Source organism: Rhopalosiphum padi, chromosome 2, assembly GCF_020882245.1.
Source record: "Rhopalosiphum padi isolate XX-2018 chromosome 2, ASM2088224v1, whole genome shotgun sequence".
Taxonomy (NCBI): domain Eukaryota; kingdom Metazoa; phylum Arthropoda; class Insecta; order Hemiptera; family Aphididae; genus Rhopalosiphum; species Rhopalosiphum padi.
The window spans coordinates 80,968,884-80,995,064 of NC_083598.1; the positions used below are offsets into that span (position 1 = coordinate 80,968,884).

Genomic DNA, 26,181 nt, shown 5'->3' on the forward strand with positions numbered 1-26,181 from the left:
ATACAGTTTCCAGTCGAAATAAAACAACATTTTAAAATATTATCGTTATAACTTTACTTTTTAAGTTGCTTACTTTTTTGAATGATCACATACATTTTTAATTTCATGTTCTGAAACAAAATATTTCTTGGAGTATTTTTATACATTAAAATCAAAATTCAGACGAGTAGTTTATGAGTTATAAGTATTATAATTATTAAGTGTTATTAGTTTTTGTTAGTTGTGGGGAGGGGTATGGGAAAATTCCACAAAATATTGGTCTACTGCTTTTGTTTTAAGATAAATTGCTGATTATATTCTATTTTATTCTGGTTTTAAATTCGTTTAGGTAAAAATTGCTGACTGGCGTTTTCTTATATAAAAAATATATTGTCTAAGAAAAATTACTTCTTACCAATATAATCGTCGAATCATTTTATAATTTTATATTCATTTCAGTTGCATTATTTTCATGTTATCATTATTATTTTAAGAGATTTATAACATCCGAATTTGTTGTTTTTGTCTTAAACATATGACTCGAAAATTGTACATACCGTAATAGTACAGTTTTTTCATATTTAGTTATTAAAATTAATTGCTGGATAGTTATGGACATTGATAATTGATAGTAAATAAATTTGATACATAGTTAAGAATACATTTTATCTAATCATTCATAATAAATCGTCATTGTTCTGGATAATTTAAAACTTAAAGATTATGTAAAGATACAAGATACAAATTGCATAACTATTGAAATTTGTATGCATTTCCATTTTATTTTAAAGCAAATAAATGTTAAAATGATACTTTAAATTTTACTGAAAATAAGTTTTTATATTGTATGTTCCAAAAATTAAAATTTTATATTTTATATTAAAATAAAACTTTCAAAACTGAAATGGTAGTAATATATATTATTAAACTAATACTACCTCGTTTAAATCATATAACTTATACTGTTCTATGTTATGTATATTTTAAACAAAAAGTTAAGTATAGTGTTATATTCCATATTAAACTTAAAATTATTAACCATATAGTTATCATTCTTAAAATTAACTATTGCATAAATATATGTATAATATGTTTTAAAATAAAGTCTAATAAAGTAATAATTAAATAGCAATCAATTATTGTTTTAGTTGAAATGTTTTGTATAATTTGTTAGACAACTATGTCATATTATTTTTATTGTCAATATGTTACAATGAAGTTAGATTGTTTTTAAATTTAGTTTTAAGTATTGAAGTGTGTGCCAAATTCATAAGTTTTAGACACGTGATAAGAGTAATAATCAGATAATCTTATTATTTATTATATTATGTATTATGTCATTTTTACAATGATGTGCTTTGTATTTTAGAAAGCTGTTTAATTTAATAGACCACAAATTATATATTAAATTATTAGTTCTTTTTTTTTTTTTATCAACGAAAAATAAGTTATAACTTTATGAATTAATAATTATTTAAAATTTAGACGTATAAAATATAATGGTAAAATCACATAAAAGAAATTAAGTACACACAAATGCGGATATCCGATACAATAATTATTAGTAAGCATGCAATTCTAAAAATTAAGTATGGAAATAACAATCATCAATTATAACAAATGTGTATAAGGTACATACTTTACTGGACAGTATAACAATATTATTTAATATTAATTATATTTATGTATACTTCATGTAGATTAGTGTATTGTATTAGGCAATTTAATGTATATATAAATATACTTAAAAGTATTACTTATATTTATTATTGTGTATGACCTTAGATATTGGAAATTAAAAACTGTAAAGAGCTAAAAAATGATAAATAACCGGAATTAAAGTAAAAAAAAAACTGCACAGTATTGAAATATATTTTCATTTGACGTTATTTTAAGCCGATCAAAATGTATTTTAGAAAAATCCCGAATGTCAATACATGAATTACTCAGTCGGTGTTGAAATGTGTTGTATTCAATATGTCAAATAATTCATGTGTTTAGTAACAAAACTACCAAATTGGTCTTTTTCCTACTGTAATTCGCTATTTTGCATAAGTCATAATGTTGTATTATCAGTTTCATGATAGATTAATATTAATCATGTAACTTATAAATGGCTAATTTATTGGATAAGAAGATTACCTCTCATTAGTATGGGAACACAAATTATTCCGGCTGTTGTATTAATTATAATATTTACAGGCAATTTACAACTATTAAACTGATCCGTATTTTTTAATAAATTGCCCGTAAGAATTTTACGCAAGTTTTTTTTGGCCACTTAACTACGAGAAACTGACAACCAATAGTAATTTAACATCAACTGTTAACACCATTCCAACTATCATATATCTAGTATACTTATATGAGGAAAAGCTATTTGCTCTTTTTAATTACATTAATTTCTTAATTCGTCTTCCTATTCTTTTTATACCTACACATAAAATCAATGTTGTGGATCATTATTATTTATTTTTAATAATACTTATTATTAAAAATATACTTATTGCTTATATTGGTACCTATTGTGTACTATTGTTTATATGTGTGTATCGAATGTTAGATTTATTTTCTCTACGACTACAATTTATTATTTATGAAAACAATACATATAATAATTTTCAATCTACATAATTTTATCCTTTGAATTATTATTGATACCGATTGTTGGGCTGTCGTGAATTTTAATGTTATTATAATTTCATAACATTCAAATTGTACACGTATTTGTGTGATATAATATTAGATAACGACTATACATAATGAGTCATTATTAATGATATTTCTTAATTTTTTTTTTTCTATAATTTGCTGTTAATTTTTATGGTTATTATGTCGTCTCTGAGGATAAGATTTGAATATTAAAAGAATTCTAAGCTCATGTTTGTTCTTATTGATAACTTAATTAAAATTTAAATAGATCTATGATTCATTTGCAAGAAGCGAAATATCAAAGTTAGCAAAATGTTTGTTTTTCATTTTTTTTAGTACCTATGTCCTATATGATTTATTTTTTAGCCTTTTTCACGATTAAAAAAAATATTTTATAATTATTAAATTTATTCTTTGTTTATTTGCATAACTTTAACCTATATGAGAAATATTATTTTTTAAATAATGCGCTTGGTCCGTCTTAAACTACCTGATTACTGATCATGGACATTTCTTCACTATACAAATTAATTTATTTTTAGAAAAGATAATCATGTAATAAACAAGAAATATTTTTATTTGTTTTAAACTAAAACCTCAATAATTTTTGTATTTGAATAATTCAATTACTATAATAATATATTTGTTTTTAGAGATTTTAGAATATTTAAAGAAATTTATAAATTATGTTAAGCATTCTATTATTATTTTATTTATACACTCCATCGTAATTTACTAAAGTTTAGTTTCTTTTTAATTATTTAATACAAAAGTTACTATTTGGAAAAATCAAAAGTTAATGCTATTTTATTGTATAAAAGAGGTGACAATATTTTTATTAATAACTTAAAAACATTTTTTCTAGAAAGAGAAAACAAATAAATACTTTACTTTAACTTTTTATAACTTTATTAATGTTCTGCAGTGATTTAAATTGAATATCAAGCTATATAATGTATAAGACTTAAATATATTATTTTTATTCAAAAATTTAAACTTTAGATGTAAAATTGAAAACTTTATATAACAAATGTATTTTAAAATAATGAATATTGTACTAATTTTATTTTATTTTTATAGTATGCAGTTTTGTCGTGCACAAACGATGTCACGAATTTGTTTCTTTTACCTGCCCTGGAGCCGACAAAGGACCTGATTCTGATGTAAGTAATCCAATTATTATGATTTTTCTAACATAAACTTAACATTGTTTTTTTTCTGAATTGACAATTTTTTTTTACAAATATAATGTGCAGGACGACCACTATACGTTTAGATCAGATTATTTAGACTGCTAAAATAATGGGCTAATATTGTAATTAATATATTATAAAATTAAATACATTACATTATGTCATGTTTTGTAGCAATCTAAAAAATATTTCTTGCATTCAGTTTATTTTTCACATATTGTAGAACGGCGGCTAGTGTAGGCAATATCGATACATTAATGTTTTCGATCCAACAAAACGTATTTATTAATGATTCATTATGTACCGAAATTATAATAAAATAAATAGTTGATACTATTAATATTTTTTTCATATTTTTAATGTTAAGCTGATTAAGTGGTTCTTAGTACTATTTTAATTTTAACTGATGTCTAATCGTTAGTACAATTTAATGTAATGCGTATTTTTATACTTGAGTTTAATTATAGTTATATGCTTTGAATGTTGAATTCAAACTAATATTAAAAAATGTATTTAAAATATTGACCCAATATTTTAGTTTTAACTCAATGATTAGTTTAAAATAAAAAGTTAAATAGATATAAACATAAATAATAGTTTAACCCTAAATACAAGGTTTGCTTCAAATTTTTTACAACATTTTATTTTTTTATTAATTTAAATTATTGTTTTTGTTATAAAATATAAAACGCTTGTATAATTTATTTTAAGAGTATCTATTGAGAATTAAAATTATTTTTTAATTTTTTTTACTGCGTGTCCTACATTTGTTATTCTAAATCGTTTTTTTGTTGTAAATTTAATTATTTTAATTTATAAATTATAATTAATACTAAATACAGTTACACAATATTACACAATAATATTCATTATTTACTTTAATGAGCAAAATTATTGAAGAGTTTTTGATCAAATTCTATTTGGTGTGTTTAGATATAAAATTTATTTTTGATTTCATAAAATTTAATATTATTTAACTTTTATTATTTAAAAAAAATGTTATTAATAAAAGTTTAACATTTTTCAATCACTATTGTTATTTAATTTAAAATTTTTAAATTGTTTTAATTATGTTTTGCTGAATAAACTATTGTAGTCTATATTTGTTATTTCGTAATAATGTACTGAAGATCACACAGTTATGGAATTTGACCTATACAATTTTTAGTTTTAATCTTATTATGCCTTCTGAATCAATTATGTCTTTATTATATATGTATGGTACAGCTTTTTGAGATCGTAGGGTTAGAATTGGGTCATGTCTTTGTCAGCGAAAGTACGCACATTAAAAAGGTGTAAGCTCGCTAGCGAGCGACCACATAGAGGCACGCGTTGTTGTAAAACGGCGATCGATGACCGAGCTCAACAGATGGTAACATGCGTGCAATATGTCCGACCTACAATATTATAATATTGTGTAATGTGTATATTATTGTTGTAGCGTATTATTTGTAAAGTGTTATCCAAAATTTATGTTAAGTTCAATTTATTATTTATGTGTAACAAATTATTTAATTTGTCTTGTGATGAACACCGTCTAAAGGTTGTTTTTGTTGAAATGTATGATTGAATGCTAAATTTTGGAATTAGTTTTTATGTAAACGTACCCAATTATGTTTATTTATCTTAGATTTCACATAAACGTGCAATTTTAGTGATAAAACTTTCAATTTATTTTAATGTTTCAGTTTATCTATTATTATATTATTTATTATGTCGTTTATTTGATGTTCCAATCTATCATTCTTATAAATTTCTGATTTTATATAATTAATGAACATATTATCTTCTACAATCTGTCACAAATGACCTACGCAAAATAGCCGCCTACTTGATACTTCGTATGTGATTTTCTTTAAATTTGCGAATTATGTACTGTTTTTTTTTACTTGCGTTCTTTGAAGTGTAACAAACATTATACGAGTATAAAACTAAAAGTATATTTAAAAAATATAAATAATACTTTATTTGTGTTAGTAATTATTCACAATAGTTTGTTTGAAAGCAGTGTTAATAGATTCAAATTATATTGTATTATAGTCGTTTTTTTAAATGTGTTTTCATTAAAATATAATTTGACAAAATATTTATTTATTTAATAATATTTGTTTATGTATGGATTGTGGGTACTTGCTTTTATCACATAAATTATCTTTTTATGTTTTTGAAGTAAATAAGATATTTTTAAAATTTTAATATATTTTTTTTATGTGAATAACAATATTACATTTTAAAGGACACAAACTTCGTGTTTTTCCTCAAGGATTAATAGAATACTTTTAATTTTAATTTTTATAGTAAGTTGTCAACGGGGTTTTTTTTTATAAATTAATATTGTTATAGTTTAGTATAGTCTTGTTATTATAATTATATTATATAATTTTATGTTGTCCAGTAAACATATACTAGCTCTTTCACTAATTATACAAACTCTAAGTTAAGTTATGCCATTTAAACTAATAAAGTCGAATTAATTAATAATTAGTATTTAATACTCTTAAAACATAAACCGTATTTTAAAGTGTATGTTAATGTATAAATGTTGATGATATAAATATCGTACTATACATTTTATTTTTTTTACTTATGTTTTAGACACTTTTATTTTTAATTTATTTTGTTACTTAGTATATCATTATTGTTTTTTTTTTTTTGATTGCAAAGGTTATAAATTTATTAAAATTATTTTATATTAAATTTAATGTGTATATTTTATTTAGTACACATGTTAAATTATAAAATAGTTAAAAAATTTTAATAATTTAAAATACATTCGTTTCATATTTTTATCATTAATGTATGTAAGTGTTGCATTGTCCCTAAGAGCGTGATGTAAATATTATCTGTTGTCATGCATCAAAAACTGTTTTTATAATATGCATAAAATTAATACATACATTTTTAATTTATTTTGATTTTTACAATACAACTTGAATTGACCTATTTATATAGAACTGTAAGTCCAAAAAACTTTGAACTTTATTAATTATCAAAAGTTGAATTATTAATTTAGAACCTTTAATTAAAAAAAATTAAATTACTTTTATATTTAGCTAATTCTTAAGTCTTTGAAAATATAATTTTTTAACGGTGTTATTAATTCAAAAAACACTGACAAAAAATTCAATGCTAATGTTTTTTTAATTCAATTTTATAAAAAAAGATATGTGTTCTGTAATTATTTGTTATAGGTTGTATTGAACATTACATTTTCATCAAATAATTTATAATATAATTATCTAGAAATGATATAATTTTCATAATATCTTAACGGTTTTCAGCTATTAATAAATACTTGATTTTCCCAATTTATAATACTTTTTATGGTCAAACAATTTAAAAATATTATACAAGATTTTTCATAATTTTTTTTGGTGCTGATAAAAAAAAAAATGAATATCCATATTATTACCATTGTTACGTTTCTTTTAAAACCCGTTAAAAATTTAAAATTTTAGGCTTGTTAAATTTTATTAAAATTGCCATAAAACATATTGAAATAGTTTTTAATGATATACTAAATATCTTGTTACAATGATTGTACATTTAAAAAAATATTATACATTTTTGTTTAATAATAGTTTTTATATTAATTATTAATTATTTATGTTGCATTCACATAGTAAAATCGCTTATCTCATGAACTAGATGTCCAGGTAATGAAATTCGCCCAGAGGGAATATTGACAAAAATACATTGTATGGACTTTCATTTCATGAAATGGACAATACTTATATTGTACACTTAGTTTAATTATTATAAGATAAATTAATGTAAGTTATTTAACAATAAATTGCATTATAAGTTTTACTTTTATGTATTGTCTTTTGAACAAAAATATAACAATAAAATATATTATATTGTATTTTATTAAATCATATGTATTATTTATAAATGAGATAAATCATATTTATCTATATCAATAAAACTACCCGTGCTCTATATTATATGAAAGAGATACTATCGTGTATAGTCGTCCTAGACACCCTCAAAGTCAGGGAAGTATTTGAGGTATAACTAGGAATTACCATCGTGCTATTTATAAACGTAATTGATAATAAATTCATTTTAAGTTATGAACTATATTATATTATATTAATTATTTTTGATTGACTGGAAATTTTTTTTTATCATTTTTAATTTTTAGTGACATATTGAGTTGTTGATTATTTCAAACATTAACTATTGAACCAATCTTTAAGTAAATCATACTTTGTTCAAAGTTTATGTAATTCTTTTTTTCTTTGTTCCGTGATCATACAATATAAGTTTGGCAGATTTGTATGCCCCTATTAACTTTTGGTACTCCCAATATAACGTATAAATTAATTTAAAAATTGTCTGTTATTTTTTTTTGATTAACACATTATAATTTTGATCATTTTCTCTGCAGCTTTAATTTGACCTTCGTGTACACTTTAACGGTGAATTTATATTTTTTTACTTGAATCGTACAATTGGCAAATAATTTTGTTATTTTCAATAATAGAAAATTCACTTCAAATTTAAAAATACTGTAGGCAATTAAGTATTTTTTAATTCCTTTAATCTGAAATATACTTTTGAGATCTTCTTCCGTTGTTAATTTCTTCAATAGATCAGATAGCAAATTTAATATACCTAGTCCAATTTTTGAATTATTCCAAATTTATATTTTATAAAGAATACATCCAATTGTTTGATGGAATGAATACTTTCAATACTTCCCTGATTTTGAGGGCATCTAAAGCGACTATACACGATAGCATCTCTTTCATATAATATAGAGCACAGGTAGTTTTATTGATATAGATAAAATATAATATAATATAATTTATTACTTTTTTGTTTTGTTTATAAACCAATACATAAAAGTATAGTTTATAATAAAATTTATTTATTTATTGTTAAATAACTTGCATTATAATAATTACACTAAGTGTACAATATAGGTATTGTTCATTTCATGAAATGGATGTCTATATACAATGTATTTTCGTAAAAATTCCCTCTAGACGAATTTTTATTACTGAACACCTAGTTTATTGTATGAGTGATTTCACTATTTAAATGTGACATATATATATACTTATAAGAATTTTTTAGTGTTAAAAGTATTTATCTTAATTATTTTATAATATAGTGTCGTATTAAGTAAACTGATTAAATTGAAAAACAAATAATTTAAGTTTATATTAATTTATGAGAAGGATTTAAGTTAAAATAATTAAGGTATATTACAAATTATCAATTATAGAATCTACCTGAAGCTTAGGAAGAATTCACCAACCAATTTTTAAATTTTTAGGACATTTTAATCATTACTTGTATGTAGTTAAATAACAATTAAACAAGTAAAGGTGACATTAATTTATATTTTTAATTCAGCTGAAAATTGGTTGAAAATAGTATTTTATTAATTATAATAAATAAATAAATACGTTTTGTTGGAAATCATTTAACATAAAAAATAAAAATTCCAAACTGTAAATAAAATTTTTTTAAATGAGAGCATAGACTTAGTATTTATGTATAATTTTCAAATAAAATATAAATAGAATATTATATAATTTTGTAAACAATATTTAATTAGTTATCATTAGTAAACTACTTGATTAAAATAACTAGAATACAGTTAGCGTTAATAATTTATTGTTTATAAAAATAAACAGCATATTATTGTAATAGACACATTAAATTTTTTAATAATAATCAATTTATACAGATATTTATTATGTTTATAAATAACTTCGTATATCTGTACGTATACTAATAGTGAAATTAAGTAGGTTTTAGATATGTACTTTTTAAAATAATTGTTTTTAAATATCGTACGAAATAGTTATTTCAAATAGGTACCTAACAATAATATTTAAAAACTAGCAATTAGCATATTATTGATGTTAATACAATAATACATTTATATAATATATATATATAACATATCATTCGTATATTATGTTAATTTTATTGTGTTTGATATTATGACTATATTAAAAATATATACGTTTAAAAAGATAAATTCTTATAATGTCTTAAAAGGCAATTGAAGAGTTAATCGATTACTTAAAATATATATTTAAAGGTATGGTAAAAATGTGTCTTTTTTGTTAATATGGTTATATTGGTTAGGGCAGCAGGATTTGAAGATCTTAAATCGTTTTGGTGTAATTTATTTTCTTCTTCGATACATATTTTTTTTTATTTTGTAACAAATATTTTCTCTGGCTAGTCTTCCAGGACCAAACACAGGTTCAAAGTGCATACCTACGCTAGCCCAGCATTTTGCGACCATTGTGGCTCATTATTGTACGGTATCATACATCAGGGAATGAAATGCGAAGGTCAGCAAATCCGAAACATACATTTTTTTATCATTTACCTATATATTAATATATATTTATATTATTTTTAATTTCTTCGTTTTTTGAAAACAATACTCATGTGTTTGTATTCTTATTATTTTGTTTGTTCTGAATTCTACCTGAATGCCTGCCTGTGTTCTCTACATTACTTTTTATAACATTATTTTAATTTTAATTTTTAATTACAACAAGCATTTAAGCATAGACTTGCTATTTAAAACCACTATACATACTCTTCTTAAAGCTTGCACGAAAGTTTTCAAAATAATAATTGCGATGCATTAACAAAAACGGTGGTGAGGTGTATGAAGAGATACCAGTAACCACCATTTCTGCGTAACCAACAGCCAACAGCCCTAATTAACTACTAATACATTTTGTATACGCTTTGCGTGTACATTTCATATGTGTATATATATAATACAGTTTGGGAGATGTTCATTTTTCCCGGTTTGAATCATCTTTGAGGATGTAACATTGTCATAGTGGTTAGCCGCGGATTCAAGTTTCGAAGTATATATATTATATACTGTATAACTAATGGTTGATGTACAGAACTACTGTTAACTTAGTAAAATAAAAAAATAAAACATTGTTTTTTAAATTGGGTAGGTATATCATAAGGTTTAAAAAAATGAAAAAATAGCAACGGGTTGAATTATATTTTAAACGGTTTAACTTTATTTATTACATTTTCGTGATTCGATACATTCAAGAGATGTGTTAAATATTTACTTTATTATTATACATAATAATGATTTGCTATATTATTATTATTATTTTTTTTTTTGATACTATGATATTATAATAGGGTTACTATTTTAAATTAAAAAAATATCTCGTATCGTCTGATATAAATTTGCTTAATTTCTCAACATTAAAATGCAAATTATAAATTGTTTTGATAGCATATCAAATTTAAGTATAATCTAATATTAGCGGAATTATTGTGTTACTATTACGTTAATTGATACAAGGGTAGGTTATTATGTATTGTATAGCAATTTATTTTAGTATAAATGATAATTATTCTTTTGTTTGATACCTAAAATCGCATAATTTATTTTTTAGCCAATTTTCCTCGATTATTATTAGGACATAATATATGCAATTTACAGATAAATAATAATACATTTTATTTATCTATTTATTAAATTTAGACGAAGTCGTCGTCATATCTGGACACTGTCTGGGCGGCATGATAGCCCAGTAAAACAGTGCTTTTCAACTTTTTATGCAATTAACTATGGCTATAATTTAACATTAAATAAAATAGTAAAATTTATTTTTTGATCTATTTTTAGATTTATTATTAAGTTATTGTTATTAATATCACATAGCCATATGCAACATATAGCGGAAGCATGTTGTGGCAGTATGTGGCTTTAGTTGGTTATGCAGTGGTAGTACGGGGATAATACCATTTTGGGAACATTTCTGAATAATGCTGCCCGAACCGTGCCAAGATATTTGACGATGACTGTAAATAAACTATATTAAATACCATTATATTAGGTAATCGTATTAGTTTTATCGATATATTGTTACAAACTTGATTAATGTTTTTGATTTTTGAAAAATATAGTTTATTAAAGGCGTATCATGCGTGGGCTATACACCCACACTCGATACACGATTAAAACCATTTAATGTTTAGACAATTTTAACTTAAACAATGTATAACATTAGCTTATTATTATAGTCTATGACCTCATTTAAACATTATTCTTTAAAATATATTTCTGCGATTTACAATTTTTTTTATCATTAGACGAAGTGTACTTTTGGATTAATAATTCACTAAGTATAAACATAATTGTTTTGTTACTATAAAATTATTTAAATATGCATTCAATTTACTCGTTAGATTGTTATTGTTTTTATTTTAATACCAAAAAATGTTTCATTATAAGTTATTTATGCTTGATATGATCTTAATGAATTAAGTTCAATTATTTTATTTACAATAACAATTTATCTGGCTTACTATAATTTATAGTACATGTATTTTTATAACCTAATATTTTATCCTTAAATTCGGTTGTCCTATGATAACTGTCTGATATTAAATTCAGATTTAAATATTCATAATATTAATATTTATTTGAATATAGCATAACGTGTTATACAATTTAAGCTTATTTCACTACAAAATAAGATACAACTTTTATGTAGCACGTCATATTCAACAATGATAACATTTTTTTTATACCTGTAACATGTTTTCCTAGCCCTTGTAAAATACTCCCAAAATCTCAAGTATCTTATACATTTAATATAGATTTTTTTTTGTTGACCTAGAAGTAGACCTATTATGGTCTAAATCGATCACTTAATGGCTAAGTTTTTTGAGGCACATATACGTATAAGTTTCTGCTTTATCAAGGAAAATTACGATCTCTTTCTCTTGATAAGTCACTTCCTATATAGTAAATCTTAGCTCTCAGTTGTCTTAGGCAACTCAGCCACTCTATTCTCCATTTATATATTTATTATTGGATATCTTGAAGAACTTTTTAAATTTGTAAAGTAACACCCGTAAAGTTATGACACAGATATTATAGAAAGAAATAATAACACTTTAAATTTTTTTACAAAACTATTTTATTGTATATATCAATAATGTATTTATTTGAAACTAAATAAGTCATTTTTATTTTTAATATTATCATATATTATTGTATAATATATACAATAATAGTATAAGGAAATTATGATTGATTATTTAGTAGTAATTATTCATTACTTACGATAAACAAAAATTATAAATTTGGAGACATTTTACCATTTTAATCGTGGAACAATTATTGTCCCTCTCAAAGAACAAATAATTTTTGTTTTATAGTAACATTAATATTTCAAATATTAATTAATTTGGTGCTTATTGATAAAATCTTAGGTACACTTCCTCTTAGCAGACTTAAATTATTTTTGTAGATTAATGAATTACAGTAGTTTAACTAGTTTATTTGGTTTTATATTTTGTTTGATTTATAATATTGTATTATGATTATTATTATTAAATTCTTATTTTATTTTTGTATGTGGTCATCCTGACGTATAGCACGATATTCTTTTTGCTATTATTTGTATGAAACATTTGGTTAACGATTAATTTCCAAACATAACTTTATTATTATGAAAAAAACAAAATAAATAAACGAACAAAATAATTGACTAAACACAGTACGTCCTTAAACTATCCAATTATGTTATCCTGATGAACGGATATATCTAGGCCGAAACGGCGAAACATCAATGGGATCTTCATACGTATATCACACCTTCTTTTTGCGACCATTGTGGATCTATGTTGCACGGCATTACCCATCAGGGTCTCAAGTGTACAGGTTAGAAAAACTAAACCAATAAAACACATACTTTATAATCAACTTTAAACAAAATTAGATTTATCTAATGAGTTTAATTTTTGTTCAAAAGGTATAGTTATAATTTGTTTTTGTTTTCATTTTTATTTTGCTTTATTTTAGTGTTTAAACGAAACATGCCACACAATAATTTAGTATTAATCAACATGAATAAAAACTATTAGCTTTTTTACTTAAATAATTTTAAATCATCTATATGTATTCAAATCTTCAATTACTTGTTTATTTTATAGAAATATATAATTAGCCCTATTGATATGGCTCTTCAATTTTTCCATGCTGATTTATAAATTTAGGTACTGTTAGAATCATTAACAACCTTTAAAATTTTGTTTTATGATTCAGTATTAATACACACCTCCGCATGGCAGTTTTATAATATTTTATGCATGACGTTTTCACAGTATATTTTATTTACTATTTTTTTGAGCTTTAACTGTATTTAACACGATTTGTTTAAAGTAAAAATATTTTGATATTTAAAAATTTTTTTTTTAATTGAACATTTTATATTGTACTTAAAAAAATTAGCATGTGATATGAATGTACATAAGCGGTGCCAAGAGAGTGTTCCAAATTTATGCGGTTGCGATCATACAGAACGTCGTGGACGAATAGAAGTGAAAGTCACGTGCCATGGAACGAAACTTATCATAGAAAGTAAGTAATATTAGTTTAATTTAAACTTGGTTATTGTGTAATAAGAATATTTTGTGTTTTATAACAAAATACATATGTATGAAAAATTATACATATTAATTAGAAATTATATTGTAGTTGTATGGTACATAATATAAGTATTGAACTTGTATTTGCAAAATTTCTATAAACTATATACTATGGATAAACATATCTCAATCTTTTCTATAAATAACAAAATCATTTGGAGATATCAATTTTAAAATTTGATTAAGACTAGGTTAAAATGTGATTATGACTTTCTATATGTAAATTATGAGTATGCAGTTTGAGTGAATATTTTTTCCCCAGTGGTTTAAAGATATAATTGGTATTATCCGTGATATAGATATTTGAAATCGAAGTTTTATTATTCTGGTTCTACTGAACTTAAATCACGTAATATTCAACTAATTTTTTATTTGACATAAAAATATTTGTGGGTAGTGCACTGATGATTGTATATTTAATCAGTATTTAATAAGTGTGACACTCTTAGAAGTAGGTATAATGTATATTTATGGAAAAATAATGTGATCAATGCGTATAAAATGCATTTAGTTCGATAAAATATATTAAGTATGATTTATGAATGTATGTTATAAGGTATGTAATATTAATAAGAACTATAGAAAGATTAATGTACACAGTGTGTTTCATAATTTAAATTTATGAAACTTATTACGTATATATTTTTATATTTGTTAAAATATTTTATATGTTATACCATTAATTTTATTAATTAAAACAGTAGATGTTTTTATAAGGGCATAATATTTTCTTATGATTACATTTTACGGTAAGGAATTTAACAATCTTTTTTTTTTTTTTCATAGTCGATACAAATGTACAAATATTATGGCTGTAGGTATATGTTGCATCAGAAAACTGATGATTTACAAATTCACTATAGTAAATTTTGCGTTCCCAGCGTTCCGTTTCAAATAAATAGAAAGGATACGCTAAAAAAAAAAAAATTAAAAAAGAAAGCGGACTCCGTCTCCCTACGTCCACTCCAATTCAAGCACTGAGAATTGGTAAATCATAACTTAAAAAAAAATTTCTTAGTGGATTTCTAAGTATATTTATTATTAAATGCTAACTATCTTGTTAAACTAATATTGTTGAACTATTTTTTTATACTATAGTTTTAACAAAAATCTTTAAATTGCAACAATTTTTAGTTAGATATTTATAAAAAAAAATTTTGTATATCTAAGATTTAAAAATATAATACAAGATTTCTCAAAAGTTTTTCTACCTATATAAAAATAAAAGTTCACCTGAATGTCATGTTAATTTTTATACGCGTTTAAATTTTTTATGAAATTGAATATTCAACCATAAATAAGTAACTATGTATTTCTCCTCGATTTTTGGTATTTTGTTGTCAAATATTCGTAGATACTTGAAATTTTCAACAACAAATAATAATATTTTCATTATTATTATTACATATTATGTTATAATTTTCTAAAAATGTTGATTCTTTTTAAGATATATATTTAAAGACATGAACAAATAAAAACTTAAAAAATAGGAAATTTAAAATGGTTATAGATATTACAACAAACTAAATATTTAAAAAATATTATTATATCTATAAACTGCCAAATAAACAGTAGTTGTACACAAAAAACAAAATTAATTTTCTCATACTCTGGTTTTATGTGAAAATACCATTTTTCTCAATTTATTTGTTTGTTTTTCCCGATGTTTTTTAAATTTGCTTACAATTTTTACTTTATATCTCCCAAAGTAGCAACCATAGATACGGTTTTGTGCCGGAAATTATTCTCACAGTTTAAGATTAAAACAAAATATGTGTTTAGTAAAAAAAAAACACTACCATTGTATAACCAATACAATCATTACTTCACTCAGAATTAAAAACTGCAATAAGTGATTTTGATTACATCATGATAAATATAATGACTGGTAGTACGGAATAGCCAAAGCTTTAAGCTGTGTCACTCGAAAGCTTAAATTAAAAAGTTTAGGCTGTGTTTGTTCTAGACGTCATTTGGGGTAATTTTGCAAGAGGAAAGTCCATTAATTAGTAGGATTTGATGATGGATTAACTTTGAATGGTATGAAAGTTAATAGGATTTAATTTATTGTGTTAATGTTAGAATTTTCAGGTGAGCGTGAAAATTATTATTTTTGATGAACGATTTAAAAAAAAAAATGACTGTATATTAATCTTAAGAAAATTTGACCCAATATCTAAATACAATAAGAACATGCTGCAGTTTATCTGATAATAGCTTTGTAAATTTAGATTTTATGGTTGATAAGAAATAATAATATATTAAAGTTTTAAATATTTTTAGTTTATTTCATTAATATAGATATGTAGGTATCTCACTAAATTGTTTTATTCTTAAATAAAATACGCTCATCTATACCTATAACCGGCTATTATTTTATTATTATTAAGTATATGATTATTATTATTATTATATATTATTAAAATTACATTATTAATAAATTAAATATTAATTAGAAACAGCCTAGTAGAATAATATTCAGAATGAATGAAATTTATATCTATTTCTGTAGAATATAGTATTAAATTAAATGTTCAATATATTACCAAAGATTAAATTTAATTATGTTGTATATGTAATTAATTTATAAAAAAGTATATTTATTAAATTAATTTTTATGAATTTTTATTCACGAAGAAGCTAAAACATACTATAAACGTTTTTTCAACAAACGGTCTGCTCACTCAAATTCTCTGATATCCGATCTAGCCACTCACACGATTCCTGGAAATCCACCATGGCGTTTAAAAAAAACTGATGCAGAGATCTTCTTAATGATTACCGAAATAAAAATAGACACTAATTAAAAAACTATACAGTTACAAATATATTTAAGCAAAATGAAGTTCGATCACTGTATGGTTTCTTCCCTCGCCCTATTCATGTTTTTTAATATAACATAGCACATATTCTTAGCCTTTAGGTATAGATTGTATATTCTTTAATAAAATTAAAAAAATTTTTATGAATGTTTTACATTGAGTTGTTGAAATATTAATAAAACAATGGAAAGTGTTATAGTTGAAATATTCACATCTAAAAACGTCAAGTGTAATATTTTAGTATTGTTATGAAAAATATTTAACGTACAAATTGATACTTATTCAAATAAATAATTTTCATTAATTATTCACACTAAAAATATCGATATTATAATATCATTTTTTCCTTTTTATTATTCATTTTTACACTTGTCAACCTATCCAAAATTGATTGAAAAATGTCGCCGTTCATAACCAGTGAAAAATGGCATTGTTATCCAGTTGATAATTGGAAGTATTATTTCTGGAAAACATTTTCTTTTCCAGATCTTAATTTTGTAATGATACTTTTTAGATCGACGTGATAATATAAAAATTGTTTATTTCTGGTAAAGTTTGATAGATGAAAATATTTTATCTTGGATTTTCTGTAGATCCCGTGGGAATTAATGAGAAAATATGTGTACTGGATAGAAATTCAGCCTAACTCTTATACTTTCAATCTCAGAAGACTAATTTGAATGTAATTCCATTTGTTGAAAAAATAAAATTGACACTATTAATTATTGAATTATATGAATTATATAAATTTATTTATTTGTTACTCATATATTTCATTTTAATATTATCAATAAATCATTTTTTCTTAGATAGTTTTAATAAAAATTATACATTCTAACATTTTAATTTTGATTAATTACATTTATTCCTTTGTAAATAAGTATATATCAAAGTTTATTTTTTTTTTACTATATTAATCTCTAAACGTTTTCATTTTAAATTTTTTTGAAAATGTATTTAGTATTTATTTCATACTGAATTTTTTTTTGACAAAAATGAAATCTATTTGGGTTTCAAATAATTTAGTTTTGATAATTAATTTGTATATAATGATTGTTTAAATTTAAGTTTCTATGTAAAAATTGTGTTTGTCAATAAAATTAATATGATAATAAATTACTTTGATGTCTTTATCAGGTTGCACTGATTGTAGTGAAAAATTCTAAATTCATAAATAGTAATATACTAATATCAATAAATGCAAAATAGCATTCATTATTATAAATTCTAGCTCTTGTTTTTTGAGGTATACTTTTTAAGTTTGTAAATTTGCATATAAATTTTACTTATTGTTTATAAAACAGTTTATATTATACTGCGATGTTTTGTAATCTATAAAATATTTACAGAGATCCATAACCTAAATTCTAAATGAACAAAAAACAAAAGCAAGGAATACTATAATAGTTTTTATTAATTTCTATTCCTCGAGTTGTTTTAACTCCCAAGAAATCGGCTAGTGTATGTAACTAAAAATAAAATAAAAATATTATTGAATTGATATATTAAAATTTAAGTCTTTGAATAGAAGTTTGAAATACATTTGTTTGTCATGTCTTTTTAGGTATGTGGAAGTGATATAAAAATGCAATATTTTCGGAAAACATTTTTTCAACCTATTATAATACTAAAAGTATAATAAATGACTTTATTTATATCATGAAATGTACTTAGTGATAAATACTGACACTCTGACACTGTCTCCACTCAGAATCGTTTTTTCGTTTATAATGATATATCATTAAATTTAAATTTAACATACCCATAAAAGTAACCCAATTGACACTCAATGTACATCAGAGCGATGACCATTTGCCTACCTTTTTTATATTTATTCCTGGTTTATCTTATCGAGTATCGAGTTTTTTTTCTATTTTTTGGAATAGGCCATTCTAAAGTTTACGATATTAAAAACTCTTGGATTTTTCTTTCATTCTACAAACATTTCTATTTTTTTTTTTAGTATATTTACTCAAATTGTTTAGGTTATTTTTTCCTTTTAAATTTAAATTATCCATTATATTTATATTTTAGAGGAATTTTATATTACATTCTACTTTGTTTAATCTCGACATATTAATTACTAACTATACCCAAATAATAGATATTATAATTTATACTTTACCCTACAACTATGCGTGTTTTTAAACAAATTCATATTACTTTATGAAAATAATTAATAATTAAAATTATTTTCTTCTCTTATTTATTTTTAAATAAATTTAAATGTTATTATTGTTATTTTTTTACTATAAAAACGAATTATAAATAAATAACTACAAGCGTAATTTCAAATTATAAATGTTTATTGAATTTACTTTGTATATTATCGATGATTTAATAGAGTTATGCTCTTAATGCTTTTATAATACTCGTTGAAATCAGAATATAAAAATTTTTGTTTTATTTTTCTGTATTGATTTTAAAAATTCGCAATGTGATTATCTATATAAAATTGAAAATTAATATAATATATTCTTTTAAAATATTCATTCACAATGTTCATTTGATAATATTGTATTTTATAAATAGTGGAATATTAATTATAATAGTTTTAACTATAATATTATGTTGCTATTCGAAATATTTTATTTCTAATATGTAATATTTGTTGTTTAATATATACTCGTAGTAATCATGAATTACGCTATAATAATACCAACATGTATATAGACGGTCCAAGGTAGTGAACGGGTGCATATTATGTTTTTTTGGGGCATATGGCATTCCCTTAGTAGAACTGACAAAAGCGATTGCATAATTTATTGTTTTAAAAAAATTCACAATACAAAACACTCTGACCAATGACCATATATAATTTTGTCGGTCTAAGAACAAAAACCAAACCTATATAATTTTTGCTTACAACCTTTGTGTATTTTTGTTGTTTTTTATTTCATTCACTTACCCTCGGGGTTTCGCAATTGAAAAATCTCACATCTATATTACATTTTCTCTGAATGAATTCAATTACTATTCATACAATTATTTACCTATAGTTTTACCTGTAGTTCATTTCAGCTCTGCTATGGTAATTAATGATTAATGAGTGGTGAACGTTGTTATATCTATTGTTTTTAATTTTCTGAAAATATAGAAATTGTTAAAACTGTCTTTATGAACTTCACACATAGATTTAACATCTTAGTTTTTTTTTTATGCTCTGAAATTTCATGTACTGATCAGTAATGTGATTGTAAACTTAGTCAAACAATAAAAGGTTTATGTAAAAACAAACTATTTTCAAAATCTAGCTTGGTTTAGTCTTTGGAGAAAACATTTGACAATATATCCATTGAATCAATTAGGTACTATCGTTTTACATTGACAAGACATTTTCCTAGAATTTCCAGTTAATTCCATACGAATAAATAAAATTAATAAAATGTTGTTTTGTTTTATATAATGCTAGAATAATGTATTTCATATTAAAATATTTTTAATTTTTTAAAGTTAAATAAAAAGATAATTGTGTTTATAGTTAATTTTTATTGAAATATGAAATTTTTCTCGTAGTTTACTATAATAACAATGCAGTATTTCTAGTAATAGGTAGTTCCATAGTGAAACTTTTATTGAATAAAATGTCCAATATGACTACCACAAAAAAGTGAAAACTTTAAAAATCTCGAAATAAATACACTTACGATATTATAGTTATAAAATCTTTATTGTAGATCGTAAAAACATGTAGGTGTACTCAAATCGATACAAACTTTAAAATGTATTTAATTCTTGTTATTGAAACAATGGACATAGTATATATACGAAAAACATACAAAAATTAGTTTCTCTTTATGTTTTAAACGATTGAAATTGAGAGTGGTACAAAAGAAAAACAAACTTATTAGAGTTTATATTCAATAAACAATAACTGTAATGAAATCATTCGTTTTAAATTGAAAGTTTATTTTAAAGGACTTAATATGTTGTCTAAATGTGTTTGTATGTTTTTATATCGAACAACAGTCAGGAAAAAGAATTACATTTATAAGAAAAGAAATTATATTTTAATAAGACTAATGAACAAAAGATATAATATAAACGAATAATATTGATAAATTATAAGTATATTTCATTGTTATTTTTAAAGAATGCAAAAAAACTATGTATTATTTATAAAAAATAATTGTAGAAAAATAAAAATAAATAAATTGTATTTAACGTTTAAATATTTTTTTTTCTCAATAGTGGAAACCTTTTAGTAGACCATTGTTTATATTTATAAATTAATTATTACAAACTAACTACTTTTCATATCAACTATTACTACTTAGGTTTAATGTTAATATAATATATATAATGTATAACCTATTTTATATTATATTTCACATTTTCACAATTATTATTTAACTCAATAACTATACTGTACTAAGTGTACTATAACTAAAAATTTAATTTTTTTAATATAATTTTTGAATACTGTTTCCATCTCGTATTTCCTTGTTATAAAATTTTACTTGCCTTTATTTTATTTTGTCTTTCGCTTCTCGCGACCTTAAGTTGGCTTAATATTCTGAAAATGTATCTACTGTTCATCGGTTTTTATTTCTTATTAATTTAATTTAATATTTTCAGAGTTATTGGACTCAAATTATTTGTTTATAATACGGTATGACTTACATAATTGAACTGTAAAAATACAAAAAGCATTTCTAGGTTCTAATTAGGTTCTAATTGTAAGAATCATCTTAATAACAGCTTTTATTTGTGAATTCTAAGTTTAATTAATGTAGGTTATTTTTTTTACAAATATCCACGCCTCCTTGGTATTTTATATTCTATTATTATTTTAAGCATACTGCCTTAATTTTTATAGTTTTATTTCCATAACCTGTATACCTGGTTGACCATTTTTCATACATTTTTACAATTAAATTAAATTTGTTTATTATACATTTATTTTAAAAATTGATTATTAATTTAATATTAGGATATTTATATTTATACTATTTAATAATTAATATTTCACGAAAAAAATAAAATTCTTGTAATGATTGGTGAAAAACACCATTATTTTAATTATAATTTTAAATTATTGTATTTCCTTTATTTTATTTTTATCCGTCTTGACTCTTGGTTATGCATTTTTACATGATTAAATCTCAGACTATTTATTACCCTTGAGCTTAACATATAAACATAAACAAAATCTAGTAATTTGATTTAAAACTTTTTAATTAGAAGTAAATTTTGTTGAACATATATTTTTTTATGTTTCAATGTAAAAAGTATTTTCTTTCTTTTTTCGTTCTCTTTTTCATTCTCTTTAACTTTTACATTTGTTTGTTACACTGTAATTTTCTTTGTGAGTTGTATTCTGTTCCCATTTAGTCTTTATGTATTAACCAGCATTATTGATAATCCAGAATATACTTTCCATTTTGGTTTATTCTGATGGGATCATTTTCACTGTCTTGTATTTATTTTCTATTTTTTAATTGAGCTGTATAATCAATATTCTTATAAATCAAAAATGCTAAAATATTATTAATTTGTAGTGAAGACCGATTTTTTTTTTAATCTACAATACATTTTACTATGTTATTTTTAAATAACCTATATAATTATCATCTTTTTTTACGTTTTAAATTATTAATTTATGTTTATTATTATTTATTTGTATAAAGTTTATGTGAATCAACAGAATATCTCTTATAAATGGTCATCTTTGTTCCTTGCAGTATATTAGAGACAAAAGTCAACTACAAAGTTATATTTTTTTCAAAACCATTTTCATAATTATGAAGTTTTTTTTTAACTATTATTTTTGCGATAACAGATTATGTCAAAATATTCCTTAAATATTAACTTAAGAGTAAAAGTGATTACTTTTTCTGTTTTCTTAGCATAAATTGAATATACGTATTTAAAAATATAAAAATGTAAAAAAAAAAAAATGCTGTTTTAATATTAATTTTTACGTCTATCTATTTTTCTTGGTATTAATAATATTATCTTAAGTTCCATTTGAATTTTAAAAAAATCTAAAACTATTATTGCATATATTAAGTTCTTTAAAATATTCACCATAATAAAAATATATAGACAAGTGGGATCCACCTAATAGATTTGTTAAATTTAAATTCAATGATTTATCATTATGTATGAAAAACTTGTAAGTGGAGACATTGTGATGTAATTTTTCATATAATTATTAATTCAATTTATTTTACTTTTATTATTACGTAGGTTGATTTAATTTTTCCGAAAACATTATATTTATTATATTATTAAAATAATGTATAGGTATATTTATACCCTATTATATTATTGTTATACATTTTTGAATTGATAATACTTTAGTGTAAATATTGTAAGACAGCGTGAATAGGGTCATAGTATAATATCATATATCTACATATTTTAAAAATTGCATTGCGTATGAAAAATAAATAATATTCCTACATAAAGTTTTATGTCCTCAAGAATAATTTGTTTGAATTATAAAAAATAATTAATATCGTTATTCATCGTTAATATATGTAATTTCGTCCAAATATACGTTATATAAAAAATAATTGTGTTTGTATATTTTTTAGATATTTAGTTCAAGTTTACTTATGGAGAACATTATATTAAATATTCATATCTTAGCTTAACATATTGGAAATTTGTACTTCAAATGCACGTAAAAAAAGTAATGTTTATATATTTTTATAACTTTTATACAGACACAAGAACAACTTATGCGGAATCTTGATTTCGACAATGTTGACTAGGCAAATAATTTTTAATCGAAATTTTTAGAAAAAAAAAATTGAAAATTTCTCATGCTTAAAAGTAACTCGAAAGGTGAAATATTTAAAAAATGATAAATTGATATAATGATCTATTTTTATCAGTTTTTTAATTTTTTAATTTTGTACTTATGACTATTTTATTTTGATTATTATATTACACTCCTATAATTTAAATCTACGAATTTCCATTTTACTTACTTCTAATTGCATAACAACGACAAAAATCAATATTTTTGTCCAACTGATAGTCATAATTTGCTATTGACAGTCCTAAGTCTGTGTAAAATGGAAAAAAAAATAATGTTTCTATGTTGGGACGCGATTTGTGTAGTCATTAAATGTGGTTGGGACGCAATTCGTGTAGTTGTTAAATATCATCAGGATGCAATTCATGTGGAAAAGGGATTTCAGGACGTAATTCATGTGCAGCGCTATTGCATTGGTGAAAAAAAGGTATACACCAATTGCGACATTAAAAAATAATGGTTAACCCATATTATTATAAAAATGTTTTACTTAATTTAATTTTATAATTTTAGTATATATACTAACATATCGTGTAGATATATTAATGAGACGGGAAATAATATTATATTTATTTTAAGGCTGAATACAGAATTTATAACATTCAAGTTATGAGAGAGCGGTATATAATAATTTTATTATAATATATAATTTGCAATTTTGATTACTATTAAATCTGATTGTTATATATGCTGTAGTTTTTAACCATAGTATTATTCTACTCTTAATTAAAAATGAAAATAATTAAATATTTTTTAGGAGTTAATATTAACGCAATAATTTTTTTCAAATGTTATATTTTATATTTATACTTATCGAAAATGTAACCTTTGATTCATATAAATAGTTTTAATATATACAGTATACATATAATAATTATATAATATATATATACATATATATTAAATACACAAGGTTATTTGTTAGTTATTATTTTTTAAATTTAATGTTAGAAAAATCGTTTCATCAGGTTCAGACTTAGGTTAGCTTGGTAATTATAGTAATATCTTATTTTCATTTCGAGATGAAAATAAGAATAATTGTAATTTTTTATATAGTGAATGGAACTGTATTTTCCAAATTTCTATTAACTATGGAAAAATTGTAAAATTCGATGGCTCACTCTGTATATATGTATATATTTTGTGCGATAGAAAAAAAGCATATTAATTTAAATACTTTTCTAATGACTGTGTTTTCTTGTTTACAAATGCATTCGATTGCGTTTGTCTGTAAAGTTAATGTTTTTAATTAAAATAATGTAGATTGAATAAACCAGATGAATACATTTATAAAAGCACATTCAATTCATAATATGTATAATTTTCAACATTTTATTTAAGTATTTGTATAGTAAAATTATAAACGTTTTTTATTTAAAATATATCTTTCCATATAACTTAATTAGTGACACATTTTATCTTAGTTATTTATTTTTTGTGTTATAAACGTATTACTGTTAGCCGGTATGTACTAGAATAAGGATAACTATCAAATTACGGAAATTACACAACTTTCCCATGTCCATTAAGTTGGCACCGGAACATTGTGCTAGTGCATCTTTGGATTTTGCAAGAACCCCTGTTATCTCAGAGGAAGGTTCTAAATTTGTCGTCGCCACCGGCATATTTTTCGATTTCAGAAAAATATATACAAATATTTTGATTGGAAAATTTTGGGAGACTGACAAAAAAATTTGTAAAATGTCTCAAAAAAAAAAAAATGTTGATTTGAAAATTCTAAAAATTAATTATTTAAATTTTTGCTATTGATTTACAAAATATTAGTACAATTTTCGATTTGATTGTACTATGTCAGGTGAGCAGCTATACGAACATGTATATATTATATTGTTATTTTTCTTGACTTAAAATGTATTAAATTTATTTTACGCTTATGATTACAGATTTATGCATAATAAATAATTTATTATTATTAATAATAATAATTTATTTCGGCCAAATTAGTAATTTAAAAGTTGTTAACTTATATTATATAATAGAGCAATCATTTTTGTCTTGTTCACCTCAGAAGAACACCTTTTATTGTTAATTTATAAGAGACTAATCAGAAAAGTATAATTTTCTTTTAAACTATAAAATTAATTAACTGTTTAATTTGAATTTGTAGCTACTAATAAGTTGTAATTGAACACTAAATTAGTAGGTACTATAGATAACAATCTTATGAGACAAGAATAAAAAGATGAGCAAGTGGGTATGTACAATTTTTGTAATACCGAACAAATGTTATCAGCACAATCATATTATTCGACATAACTTACTGTTTCTTTGTTTTAAATTTTAA

General features: G+C 22.4%; 1 protein-coding gene across 5 annotated transcripts in view; it reads left to right on the plus strand.

Annotated features, from left to right (window-relative positions):
- Positions 1-26,181, plus strand: part of LOC132922735 (protein kinase C, brain isozyme) — an 80,953-nt gene that overhangs the window by 26,977 nt on the left and 27,795 nt on the right. For 2 of the 5 annotated variants that reach the window (XM_060986401.1, XM_060986403.1), the window contains exons 3-5: positions 3,712-3,794; positions 10,036-10,147; positions 14,089-14,217. In XM_060986401.1, the coding sequence (XP_060842384.1) occupies positions 3,712-3,794; positions 10,036-10,147; positions 14,089-14,217 (324 nt within the window). Of the gene's footprint in view, positions 1-3,711; positions 3,795-10,035; positions 10,148-13,406; positions 13,519-14,088; positions 14,218-26,181 lie in introns of all 5 variants that reach the window. The other 3 variants (XM_060986402.1, XM_060986404.1, XM_060986405.1) reach the window with 2 other exon arrangements.